The sequence below is a fragment of the Ochotona princeps genome, chromosome 14 (assembly GCF_030435755.1).
Source record: "Ochotona princeps isolate mOchPri1 chromosome 14, mOchPri1.hap1, whole genome shotgun sequence".
NCBI classification, from domain to species: Eukaryota; Metazoa; Chordata; class Mammalia; order Lagomorpha; family Ochotonidae; genus Ochotona; species Ochotona princeps.
The window spans coordinates 3221922-3235459 of NC_080845.1; the positions used below are offsets into that span (position 1 = coordinate 3221922).

Sequence of the window (13538 nt, forward strand, 5' to 3'; positions counted from 1 at the left end):
TCCATCTCTCTGCCTTACAAAGTACAGATTACTGACCTAATCACCCCTAAGCATCCCACCCCCCAACACTGCCATCATGCAAGCAGAACTCCCACACACAGATCAGCAGGGCCCAACCAGAGCAGCCCAACGCAAGGGCAGGTTCCTGCAGCAGGGCTGCAAGAGCAGCAGCTGCCTGTGTGCTTCTAATACACATTATTTTGAAAAATGTTTCCAGGTTTGTTTGAGAGGCAGACAAACACGCAGACAGAGCTTCCATGTGTAGGTTTGCTCTCCCAACTCCCATGACAGATGGGACTGAGCTAGGAGCTCCACCTGGGTCTGCCATGGGTGTAGGGACCCAGTCACTGGAGCCATTGCCACTGCCTCCCAGGGTGTGAATTAGCAAGAAGCTGAAGCTGGGAATCAAACCCAGGCACTCAGAGCTTCCTGGCTGGGCTGGACACCGGACCCTTTTTTACTATATACTGTCAACTCATCAGCTTTAAACCATCAACTCAACAGCCCCAGGACTCAGTAGGACGCTATGTTTGGGGTCGTTCTTTCTTTCTTTTTTTTTTTTTTTAAGACTTCTTTTTAATTTTTATTTGAAAGGCAAAGTTACAGAGAAAGGGAGAGACAGTAAGATCTTCCTTCTTCTGTTTCATTCCCCAAATGTCTGCAATTGCCGAGCGGGGTCAGACTGAAGCCAGAGGTAGGAGTTTTTCTTGGGTCTCGCATTGGGTGTAGCACCTCGATGTTGGATCATCTTCCACTGCCTTCCCAAGAAGCTTCCTGTGGGTGGTGGTCGCCTTCTGCCTGGAAGTCTCACCAAGAATAGCACAGAACTTGGCCCACAGCTGACCCTGCCTGTTTCTGTGAGACAGGGCAGGTGTCAGGGTCAGCTCTGAGCCCTCTGCTGCCAAGCAGGGAGAGGCCTGCCCAGCTGCAAGATGCAGATGCCAGACACGGGCCAGGACACCCCGCTGGCCCCGGGTCGGAGGTCAGTGAGGGCCACTGTGGCCAGTGCAAGAGCACTTGCTGCCTTCACTTCTCTTGCAGTGTGCAGGCATGGGGCGGGCCGGCATCCCCCATGGAATCAAGCACCAAGCCACTTTCTGCCCATTAATCTCCGGGAGTCTAACGGGCCCATTTGCACCAGTCCATCTGAGACACCCCAGCTGGTCCCCAGCGGATCCCAAGCGAGTCAGGCTCTGACTCTGGGGTGCTCTGTGCCCTCTTGGCTCTGGCTCCTTGGGGGTGGAGTAACCCCAGCCAGCCCTTTGAAAGTCAGGGCTGTCAAGTGGGGTTGGGAGCTGCCTAGACATAGAAGTTGGATGGCTGGCAGAGCCTGCGTGGGCCCTGCTCTGCCCCACCTTCCTGCACGCTGCCTGCCCTTCGAGTGATGACCACGCAGCTTTCTTAATGGAACATGCTCGCTGAACTTGGTACATTCCGAGCACTTTAGCCTTAGCCGGACACCAGACTGCTGATGAAAACCATCCTCTGTGGGCGCCATGTTAATGAGGCCAAATTTCAGATGCTTGCAAACTTTCTCCCCTCCCCCTGCCTCCTGGACTGCACTCTCCCTCTCCCCCAATAAAGACTGCATCAGAGAAAAGAGAGAGAGAGATTTCCATAATTTATAGTATGGGCATTTCACTGGGGACAGCGCTAATCTGTACTTACCGATACATTTAAGAAAATGCATCCTCCCACAAGCCTGCGCCATCTATGACTCTTGGCACCAACCGCAAAGCTCAGTTTTCAATTAAGGGACACCTTAGGGTTCATTATCACACAATCGCTCCCTGTGAACCACGCCAAATGCTGTTTTGGCACGGAGCTTGGAAGATGAATTAGAAGGAAGACTTGCCCATAATGCCTTCTCCCTGTCCCATTACCGCCATCAGCGGCGCAGGACTCGCTCGGCTTCACCCCCACCCCACCCCCCAGCGGCTTTCACTGTTCAATTTCTCAACGTCAAACTCGATTCTCTGGAGGTGTAGTTGAAGATGCCCCATCTCCTGTCTGTCTTCCGGCTCTCAACAGGCCTGTGACGGCCATAGTGGGCGGCACTCCTTGTTCCTTTTGGACCTTCAGGGACCTCATTGCAGGGGGTAGGGGACAGACCAAGGAGCTTGTCCCTGGGACAGCCAGCAGGGCTAAGTGTGATCTGCTCACACACACATGCACCTGTTAGGGCAAAGGGAAAGCCCTCCAGGCTGGGCAGTGAGGAGCCCATGGGGGGCAATCTTTGTCCCTTCACACCCATCCACGGCAGTGACCCCACACCCTGCTGTACTGTGTCCTGAAGCCACACCCTGTGGACAGGGATACCCTACTTCACAAATGAAAGCCATAAAACGAAGGCAATGACCTGGCTGGTACCTCTCAGCAACAGTGTTCCTGCCATGGGCACAGGGTTGAGACCATGAGCGCCACACACCCAGGTGAGTCCTGGGGGCTGGGTGCCAGGTGGTGGCAGCAAGCATGCTAGGGCCAGGGCAGGGGTGCAGGGAGAGGGTGCTGATACATAGCCAGTCTGGCTGTGCTCCCTCCAGAGACTCTTCCAGCTCTATTCTGCAACCTGCTGTGGTGTCAGGTCGCTGGGATGCTGAGGCCATGGGAGAGGGTTGCAGAACAACTTTCCACAGAGGCTTAATGAAGTGAGCTGGCACCTGAGCCACGTGTACCTCAGAGCCAAGTGGGGGTAAGGAGAGCAGGCACCCAGGCCATGTGCGTTGGAATTGGGCGAGGGCAAGGACAGTGGGCAACTGGGATATGCACACAGGAACAAGACCAGTGGGCACCTGTGCCATGCACATTTCGGAGCCAGGTGGGGGCAAGGCGCGTGGGTACCTGGCACATGTGCCTAGGAGTTGGGCAGAGGCAAGGGAGTGGTGAGGGCTGCCAGAACTTTCCTTCCCTGTGTCGGGGCAGTAGGCAAAATCAAGCAATGGGACACAGAGACCAAAGGCATCTTGCAGGAATTTTATTATATAGAGTAAAATGAACTGTCAGTCAAATAAAAAGAACACTTTTAAAACAACATGCATATAACATTGTCCCAACTGCCTTTTTTCAATAGTTAGACATTTCAAGCATTACAAGGAAAATAAGGAGAAAAACCCAGACATGGTCACTTTAGTACATTTTAAACGGAATGTTCCCTCAGGTCAATTAAAAATGCCAGAAAAAATAGGTTCAATTCCGTTCTTTTTTCCTTTAAAAATACATGTTATCTGTACAAGATACACTAAAGTAAACATCAGAAATCATATCCCTTTTATTAAATCAAAATTATTTAATTCATACTGCGGTTAATACTAGATTTATTTATTCATCTAGTTAATCTGACAAATATTAAGAAAATATTTCAAAGAAAAGAGCAAAAAAAACCACGTTGGAATTAAAAAATAGTTACTACATTTTATACGGTTTAATGTTCCACAGTGTTTGTTAAAAGTTATATTGAATTTCTTTTTTAATATTAAAAATAACAGTATTTATATTTCTGAGAGAATAGAGAAAGGCTTTTTGTTTTGTTTTTCAAACAAGCTTGGAGGTCTTAGATACACAATTGCAACCAGTAATGGCAACATGAAAAAAAAAAGTATGCTAAACACATGAACGCATTTTTATATTACCCCTTTAGAACTCTAGAAATTATAAAAATCCTATAAAATGCCCCTCCCAGTCCCCATTGGACAGCAATACAATTATCTGTCTCAATTCAGAATTCACATAATTAATTACAATACATAATAATTCAGCTCTTAAAAAATGCAATAAAACCAGACAGCCAAAATACAAGAAATTAGAAGTAAAACATTGACTGAATTTACACATTTAAGAATATTTAAATACTGTTTAAAAAATTTTAAAAAGAATTTGTTACATACCACCTAAGACTTCCAAGCCACTTTCTGTTGCAACGGAAAAAAAAAAAGAAACAAACAAACAAACAAAAACCCCTAAAACACAAAACTGCAATTAAAAAGACATGGAGAAAAACCAAGCAAACCAGAATACAGAACAGTGGGCTGCAATGGCACGCCCCAGGCACTGCGTCCTGAGGCACCCCAGCACGCTTTGAAATATGAGACAGAGTATCAGCAATGTTTAGTAACTAATTTCCTCAATTTTTAGAAAAAGTCTGTTAATCTAAATATAGTGTTTCACAGAACAAAACCAAGGTTCTTCAGGAAAAGGTGTGTAAATCGGAAACCTCTGCAAGCAGCAGGTCTCACACTGATTCCGAGCGGGTGGGCGTGCCAGTGGCAGGCCAGAGCGGCTCCTACTGCTCCTGGGGGAGGAAGAGAGCCAGTGAGGCAGGCTCTGTGGGCTCCAGGCCCCCCGGCTCCCCGCGGGAGGGTGTCCTGCTTCCCCACCCACACAACCATGCTTTCCCGAGGGACCTGACAGGCAGGAGGCCCAGTGGGGACAGCCTCAGGCTGGACAGGACACTCCACCCCCCAGCACGGCCAGGGCCTGCATGCCCTCCCACATCCTGCGCATCCCCACTCCACAGAAGAGGGGCAGCCAGGGAGGCGGCGGCTACAGACCTGGCTGTGGGCCTGGGCCTGCCCTAGCGTCTGCCCATAGAAGGCCACCTGCTGCCGGTAATACTCGGCCCAGGCCAGTGTGTAGTCCGGCGGGGAGCTGGCCTGTGGGGCGCTGCTAGTGGCGTGACCTGAGTGATAAAGCAGAGGTTACCGGACAGAAGGGTCCCACACCCAGAGCCCAGACACCACCTCCCGTTGTGGGGACCCCCACCCGGGCTGTGGGGCCTTCCGTGTGCTGCAGGAAGTTCGCCTCAGCTACCCGCCTGGCCCTTTGGCTCCCAGTGCTGACCGCACCGCAGGGAGAGGACAATCGAGGCCTTGCTTGGATGAAACCCGCGGGCCGGTCCCGGCTCAGCCCCAAAAGGCCAGGAAACGGGTCTGGCCAGATGAAAATTCCTGGCACCGCGCTGGTCCCAGGCACCCGCTCTGATTCCTCTGCCTGCGTGGAGCCAGCCAAGCCCTGCAGGGAAGCGCTCCACTCGCAGGAAGGCTGCAGCTGGTCACCAGCCCCACAGTCACGGGCAGGCACTCACTCTGCTTTTTGTAATACTCCTCCCAGGCCTTGCTGTAGTCGGGCTGGCTGCTCGGCGGCTGGCTCTGCTGGCCTGTGTGAAGAGCACAAAGCAGTCAGGCCTTCCCAGCCTCCTCCTGGCCTGGCCATGACTACGTCCTTCTCCCTGCCCGCCTTCCAACTCCTGCGGCCAGTGCGAGGCTGGTGTGACCAACGTGGCTCTCCTCAGAAACAGACATGGCTGCAGGCGAGCAGGGAGCCCTGGGCACTAGGCAGTGCTGTTCCAGGCACTGTGCACTGGCCTTCGAGTGGCCGGAGGGCCTTCCCTGGCCTTTGCTCCACAGCAGGGTGCTGCACCTCTGGAACATGCAGGTGACCACACACAGTGCAGTCGAGGTGATGGCCAGAGCAGCTGCGTCCTGAGCCCTCTGCAGCTGTGGGCAGTGGTGCACGTGTGTGTGTGTGGTGGCGGCAGGAGTGGGTGCTCGGCCAGCACAAGGACCCGGGCTGAGGAGCAGATACTGCAGTAGTGTCCTGCCCAGAGTGGAGGTGACACTGACAGCTCCGAGCATAGTAGCAAGTTGGGACCCCTCCTCTGCCTCTCCCGTTAGCTCAACTCCAGCAGTCAGCAGGTGCTACTCCATACAGCTTTCAGCCAACACTGGCTCTGCTCGTGTCGGGGAGAAGGGTCGCTCACACATGCTGGAGGCCAGGAAGGAGTGAGGAGGATTGAATCCCACGGGGGAGAAGATGGGTTTTGCTTCCTCTCACCGGGGCAAGGAATGTGTACAAACCCCTGGCCCCGACTTGGCTCCCTTGTGAGATGTCACCAGGCAAACCCCACAGGGAGCCCACAAACTCCTGACTATGCAAAGCAATGCTCAATGCTATAGGAAAGGCGGGTATGGCATCTTGCACTCAGTGTAGTGCCCGGGCCTTGGCCAAGCCTGCCCACAGCAGACCACGGCCCCCAGCCTCAACTGGGGAACTTTTCAGCTCGATCCTCATTGAGTGCCCTCAGAATGGTGGCCCAGGCCCCACCACTGGCCTGGGCATGGTTAGGAGTCAGGGGGGCTGGGGAAGCCGAAAGGGGGCACACAGGGCAGCTTGGGCCTGGCATGTGGCCGGAATGCTGAGAAGATCTGGGGGACACAAGATGTGGTCGGAGCCCAGTCCTGCCCTCCACAGATGACCAGGTAGAGCCCAGAGAAGGACAGCCTGGGCCTGAGCCCACACAGCGCTGCTTCTGCTGGTCAGTGTAGGGGGCATGGGAGGAGCCTGGCAGGCAAGGGGGCTGCCACCCCTGAGCAGGGCCTGCTCCGTGGTCCTGGGGGGACTGCAGGGCAAATCCACGAGCTTGCATCCCACTACCACAGCACAGAGGCCCCCAGCACTCCCAGGAGCTTGTGCAGGCCAGGGAGCAGCACAAGGCTTGGCCTGGTTTTCCTAGCAGTATCACTTATCAGACCCGACTCTGCTTTTTCAGAGTTTAGGGGCAGCAAGAATGTTGTTCTAAGAAGATGCTGGGGACAGAGGGTACAGCCGTTTGGAGGTAGGAAGGTGGGAGCCCAGCCATCAGGGAGTGGCAAGGCGGGGCCCCAGCCTGGGGGTGGGAGACCTGCGCACTGCCCTCTTCCCTGGCACTTACCTGGGAGCTGCTGTGCTGGCTGCTGCCACGCCTGGTAAGTGCTGCCCCAGCCCTGGGTCAGGAAGGCTGGAGGACCGCTGTGGACGACAAAGAGCCACTTGTTCCAGGGTGGGACACGTCCCCTGTTCCTCCTCCGGCCTGCCAAGAGGAGGAGCCCAGCTCACCTACCTCACCGGGGCACTGTGGGGGTTCCCGTTGACTTTAGCAGCGATGCCGGGGAGGCAGCCCGAGCCCCGGGGAGGAAAGGTGCTGCAAGAGACAAAGAGCGGCTCCGAGTCAGGGCTGGGGCTCCTGCAGGACCCCCTCCACCCGGGGCACACAACTAAAACAGTGAGGCCTGGCCCCTCCAGGCAGGTGTGAGGGACTCACTTTTGGTGGGGCGCGGCTGGTGGCTGGCCGAAGGGGCTCTGTCCAAAGGCTCCGGGTGCCCCGAGACCGGTACCCTGTGTGGGCACAGAGGGGGCTCTAACTGCTGCCGGGTGCACACCCCTCTGCCTGATGCCCAGGTCCACCCCAGGTTGACACCAGCTTCCGGGGAGCTGAAGGCGAGTGGGGCAAGAGGCCCTGGCACTCACACTAGCCTTCCTTCCCATGGGGCGGGGAGGGGGGTGTCTGCAGAGGCGTCACTGACGCCACCACTGCCCTGGCGCGCCACGCTGGGGCAAGGGACCAACCTGCTTGACTCTCCCGTCAACTCAGGCTGGCCCAAGGCTCTCTGCCATTCTACGTCCCCCTTGAGGTGAGCTTGGCCAATCTGTCCTCCATCAACATTCCCTTTCTTTATCTGCTTTGAGGCGCCTGAAACTAAAGCCAGAGTCAGTGAGCACTGCCGGCGGGCTGCGCTGCCAGGGCGGTGCCAGCAGGCAGGGCAGTGTGGGGAGGATCTGCCCCTGCTCATCTAAGCCTGTGTGGGAGGGGGTCAGGGCCTGCTACTCCCTGGGTCTTCTGCCTGTGCGTCACCATAGCGTGACAGGGCGGGTGATGTGTGTGACCCTTCCGCGACATGAGCACCAGCAGGCACAGGAAGCAGAGGGTTGGGGGAGAGCAGGTGCTCTGAGCATCCAAGGGGGTGGGGAGGGGCCCTGTACGTACGCCCACTTTCTCATCGATGAGATGTCTGGCCACTTCGATCTGCTGGGGCACACCCCGGATGGTGAAGACCCTCAGGGCCGGGTCCGTGTTGGGAGGGGGGTTCCGCTGAAGCTCCACGTGCGCCCCTGACTGCTGGTTGATGCTTTTGATGTTCTCACCCCCTGGAGGTGGCACCAGAGAGGGGCTGTAAGGGGCGAGGTCCACTTACAGTGAGAAGGCAGACCCGAGGGCCAGGCGGGTCCCTGGCGCTGTACTATCTGGACGGGTCTCATTGGAACCAGGGCATTCTGCCATGTGAGCACAGTCCACATTGTTCAGAGCCAGGCCGGTGTCCAGGTGCCACATGGCAGCCATGTGTCCCCACTTAGGCAGGCCCTCAATTTTCATGGGCTGCTGGGGCTCAGCCCTCAGAGGCCACAGGTGACAGTGCCTGCATTTCGGCAAGGCCAGGGCCCCTTGGGGCACAATGGAGGCCTTCAGCCAGGGCAGGGGTCACGGTGCTGCTCTCTGCACAGGCCAAACGCACAGCCACCAGCCCCAAGGCCGGAGTAGGCTCAGCCCTCTGGGGTCCCTGCCTCCCATGGAGGAGGGGGCAGGATGGGGCCAGACAGAGATTGCCCAAGGCTGGGGGGTCACAGTAGCCTGGGTTAAGTGGGTAACAGAAATCTTGTTGGACTTGGAAAAACCCAGGTCCCAGTCTCTTAATGAAATCTGCGTAACAAAAGCTTGCGGCAGTAACAATGATGTGATTCTTCTTGAAATTTCACAGAAGTTACAGGTCTGCTGTGCTCACTGTGTGTGTGGGGTTGGGCAGATAGTAGAAAGCAGACAACTTAGAACACAGGGTTCTGCAAAACCAGAAAAAACTGTTCTCACTGAACCGCTGCCTGGTGGCCTGGAGCGCCAACTGGTCAGAAGCCGAGTCAAGCGTCTGCACGGGACTGTCCCTCCCAGAACCCACCTCCCCTTCCCGGTCTTGAAGTTGCACTCTGGAAGGACACTGGGGCCTTGGAGCACCTGGCTGTGGCTCCGGGCAGGGCAAGCCAGACTGGCATGCAGGCTCAGTCCAGGGAGATTTTACATCCCAGGAAGAGCTGGTACACCCTCCACAGGTGTCTTGGGGACGCCTCAGGCCTCGTCCTTATCCCCTGCTTGCTGCCATCCCTCTCCAGTCTGGTACTGCGAGGCTGTGGGTTTCGCTGTCTCTGCCCCATGACAAGTGGGCAGCAACACAGCAACGGAGCCATGGAGGTCAGTGCCACAGGCACGACCAGCCCCTTGCAGAGGCCCCTGGTCTGCAGCTGGAGGAAGACACCGCATCCCCACCAGCACGGGGAGCACGCCAATGAGGCGAGGAGGCACCACAAAACCACATGGGGCTGGAAGGAGTTAATTTAAGTTCATCTTCCTTCAAAATGAGGTCACCAGCTTGGCACACGGTGGCTGCCTACAGACCCATTCAGCAGCCTGTTCATTCTTCCACCTGACGGCGGGCAGAGGCGGCCCACCAGCAGCCCCCAGCTAGACGTGAAATCGTAAAGCAATTAATCAAATCCGCTAAAAGGCCGGGCTGACAAGAGCAGGCCTGGCCACACTATCTGTCAATGTTACTGTGTTTATCATGGAAATCCAGCAGGGGCCCGGGGAGGCAGCGCAGGGAGACTGGCTGGACTGCGTGTGGCTGGCTGCCTCTCCCTCGTCCATAAGCCTTTACTGAGAAAAACAAAGCTTCCACCCCCAGCCACGGGTGAGTGCGGGAGTGCAGTGAGGTCTTCCCTGTGTCCGCCTCCCTGTCACTGGGCTCCCGAGGCCACTCCTTGAGCCCAGGACCACGGGGTCAGTTGCCACAGCTCTGTGGGTTCCACTCAGGACACACTGTGCTTGTGTGGGCTGCTCTGCAGCAGTTGTCTGGTGGGCAAAATGGCTTTTAGAAGCCAGGGGGACCCAGGGCAGTGCAGAGCAGCTCAGGGTATGTGGTCTGCCGTGGTGCCGAGCAGCTCCCAGGGGCCACCAGCAAAAACAGCAAGCCAACTCTGTCTTGCCGTTCCCCCCATCGGTCCACCTGCTCCAACAAGCATGCAGGCACCTGGCACCGGGTTCTCCAGCAGGGAGGGGCACACCTGAGGTCAAGCTGTGGCCACTTCCTGTCTCTGGCAGATACCCCCAAATCATGTTCCCTGAAATCTGAGTATCCCTCAAGCACTGAGACACCTGGTGATAAAGAAACTTGAGAAACTGGGGAGCAGACGGCTGTTTCCTCCATAGGCCATGAGACCTGAGGGTGCCCAGGGGCCAGCTCTGGTGGGAGTGCCCTGCAGCGCTCTCTACTGGCAGGGCAGGAAGGGGCTGCAGGGGCCACTCACTTCAGGGCTTACCCCACGTCCTCTATGCATGCCCCACACATCCCCAGAGGACAGAGGCCAGCTTCCCTGGCTGTGGCGGGACAACCACGTACCAGAGCAAGGGAACTGGGAGAGTGGAGCAAACCCAGGTCGCAGATGTGCTTGGTGCTAGTGGGGTACCGGTGAGCATGACTGGGGTTCCCTCTGGGAAAGAGGGGGAGGGGCTGAGGCCCCCGCAACCACTCCTACCTTTGCCTATGACGAGGCCACATTTATCGGCTGGCACGGTGTATGTTATCTCCTGGATGCTGCCCGGAGTCCCCACGCTCCAGTCCACGCGGCCGCGGCCTCTTCCCCTGGCCACCGCCAGGCCTCCGAAGCCATCTCTCTCCTGGGAAGGAAGGAAGCAAGGCCCGGTGAGCACCTCCTGCCACTGCTACCAGCACCGCCTGGCACCCTGCTGTGGAGGGCTCAGGCGACAGCGTACAATCACTGCCACATGCTTGTTCAACTCTCATGCAGATCACAGGTGTACCCAAGGAGGATGTGTGCAAGTAAATGTGTGTGTTCACACCAACAGCACAGCTACTCTCACTAAAACAGGCAGTCAGCAGCAAAACCAAAGCAGAGCCCAATAACTGTTCCTCCTTTCGCTGTAATCCCAGGGCCAGAAGCCACGGCCACTGAGGCTGTGTGTCCCTGGCAGGCCAGGTGGCACATCCTGAACTCAGGGCCAGCCTCTGGGTCCAGCCTCAACAGCTCTTCACCTGTGAACTCTCACAGAGACAGAGATCACTCAGCGGCTGTTCTTTAAGCCTGGCCAACCCTGGCCAACCCTGGCCAACCCTGGATCCTCCTGGGACTCTATCCCAGCCACTCTGGCATGGGAGCCACAGACGTGCAGTCTTCGCAGGTAAGCCCAGATGGCTCTCAGGCACCACTTCCTGGTACACTTTTCTCAGTTCTGCTGAGAAAAGCAGGCCAAGAGTTTTGCAGGCCTGTTCTAGATCATGGGCCACCAGCACTGACCGCTGCCCTGAACGCTGCTCTCCTTCAATTCACTATGTCTGGGAGGTATGCCCACCTACCATAGGTCAGCGTGCTTCTCAGAGCAGGGCAGGAGGACCCTAAGTGGTTCAAAGGAAATGCTGGGGGACAAGGAGGTGCCATGAAGACATCTCATTCGGCAAAGTGGAACATTCAATATTTTGTTTGAAATGGGGCAATGTAAGGCAAATCTGAACTCGGGCATCAAACTGGCAGAGAAACCACCATGAAGGGAGGCAGTGGGTAGAGGCAAGAGGTCACTGGCCACCGCCCTTGTGGCTGAGTCCTGCTGGCCCTGGGCCTTGTTCTCTGTGCAATGCACAGCACCAGACCCACCTGCGCTGTGAGAATCAGCTCGCCGATGACATGGGCAGCGTGCTGACACCGATCCGGAGGGCCCATCACCTGTGCCGCCCGCTCGGGGCTGATGCCATCGTCTGCGGGAGCGGGCAGGACGGGAGGACGGATTAGGACAAGGCTGGAGGTCAGGAGGACACGAGTGGGCTCGTGCTCAGCCAAGACCTGCAGCGGCGCCCACAGGGCCGACACGGACAGGCCCATACGCGCCTGGCTTCTTCGGAAGACCCCAGCTTTAGAAGCATCGTTACAGGACCCTGACAAGCTGGAGAAGCTGAGCGGGGTCTAGCTACGCTCAGACTGTCCAGAACTCAGCTCACAGAGTGCTTTCCTGTCTTCAAAAAAACGAGGAAAATACAGTATAGAGAATTTACACAAGAGGAAAATTTATAAAATTTATTGTAAAATGTCCTTTTTCCGCTGATTTTTAACTTGTCTCTAATGATATGAAAGACAACTAACAGAAGATGTATTTTTTTTAAAGGAAAAAAAGCCGTGAGTGCTGGGTGCACGAGCAACTGGAAATGCTGTCTGCCCTCCGTTTTCACAGGCTTGGATGGACCCCAAGCAGCAGAGGCTGGGGAAGACACCTGGACACGGCTCAGGAAAGTCGTCAGCGGATTTCATCCCCATGGGGCAGGGGTTGTGGTGTCTGAGACCTGTCACGGCCAACCTGGTTTAAACTGGATCCTCACACCAGCATCGTTCTGGATCTTCTTGATCGTCTCCCCGTTTCTTCCTATCACGATCCCGACGGCAAACCTTGGCACGGACACCTTGGCACAGACACAATCCCATCAGAGCGCATCACAAATCCCACCTGGGACCCCAGGCTGGATTTTTAAGACAGACAAGGTGGTTTTCATTACAGTGCATCTCCAAAATGATGTAATAAAGCATATTTCTTCCCCTTAGGAACAACAGTGCTGATGTTGCATTTTTGTTGTGAGCCAATCCAAGGTCTATTTATTTGATTTGCAAGACAGTGCTGGCGACCTTCCATTTGCTGGTTCACTGCCCAGATGGCTGCTGTGCCAGGCTAGTCGGGAACCCTCAACGCTGCTTATCTCCACCATCTGCTGCTATGCCAGGGGCACTGGCAGGGAGCTGCAGTGAAAGCAGCGTCACCACGACCTGACCCAGCTCTCATGGGATGCTGGAATCACAGACAGTGGCCTGAAGGGCTGCTGTGGCACAGTGCCAGCCTTGATGCCCACATAAGCTTGATCATCCAGTGTAATCAGGAAGGCTGAGATTGGATAAAGTTGAAGTCAAGAATAAGCCTTAGAGCCACGTGGACTCCCAAACCCCACATGTGGTTCAGGCACTTGGCACAGCTGGCAAGCCCCAACCAGGCTCTGGGCCAATCAGCATTATATCCTGAGAGCAGATTCCAGTCCCGTTTATGTCACAACACAGATCACCATGAAAACCTGGCCCCCAGGCTAACCTTGAAACAGACACCCCAGATGAGTCAGAGAAAGACTCCCCATGTCCTGTCCTGCCTCAGGCAGGGGTACTCATCATGTTTTGCAGACAGGACTCCAGGTAGGCCATTTGCTCAGGACTACACACAAGAGCCCGGCCTGCTTAGCAGCCTGTAACACAAGCATACCTCTATGCTACTGCTGCCTATCCGTGAGCTGAAATCACCGCGGACAGCTCGGAAATCGGCTTGGTCTTTTTCTCGGATGATCTCTAGTACCATTTCTCTAGCTTGCTGCGTAAACACAAAACAAAAGGCATTATAGGAGGGCTGTGCCAAAGAAAGAGGACACCTGGTGAAACTTCCAGATCACACTCTCCCAGCTGCGGCCCACACGCGGCAGCAGTAACTCCACAGCAGGCCCTGGGCACTGCTCAGATGACCTCTCCTGAGGCGCAGCGGGCCAGTGCCCCTGCGGGTGGTGGCAGTGGGTTCCCAGGCCCTAAGGGCTTTCTTGGGGCCAGCCCTTTCCACCGGGACAGCCGTCTGAGCTCCAGATGCCTCCCTC

The 13538-nt window shown here is 55.9% G+C and overlaps 1 protein-coding gene across 1 annotated transcript in view; it reads right to left on the reverse strand.

Moving 5' to 3' along the window:
* Positions 1-4046: 4046 nt before the first annotated feature.
* The window catches only part of FUBP3 (far upstream element binding protein 3), a 39932-nt gene continuing 30440 nt past the window's right edge, over positions 4047-13538 (reverse strand). Inside the window, exons 9-19 of the mRNA XM_058672308.1 lie at positions 13160-13264; positions 12218-12320; positions 11524-11624; positions 10390-10531; positions 7799-7959; positions 7076-7149; positions 6875-6955; positions 6707-6783; positions 5081-5152; positions 4548-4675; positions 4047-4288 (exon numbers count right to left, since the gene is read on the reverse strand). Coding sequence (XP_058528291.1) covers positions 4280-4288; positions 4548-4675; positions 5081-5152; positions 6707-6783; positions 6875-6955; positions 7076-7149; positions 7799-7959; positions 10390-10531; positions 11524-11624; positions 12218-12320; positions 13160-13264 — 1053 coding nt within the window. The 3' untranslated portion in view covers positions 4047-4279. The remainder of the gene's footprint in view (positions 4289-4547; positions 4676-5080; positions 5153-6706; positions 6784-6874; positions 6956-7075; positions 7150-7798; positions 7960-10389; positions 10532-11523; positions 11625-12217; positions 12321-13159; positions 13265-13538) is intronic.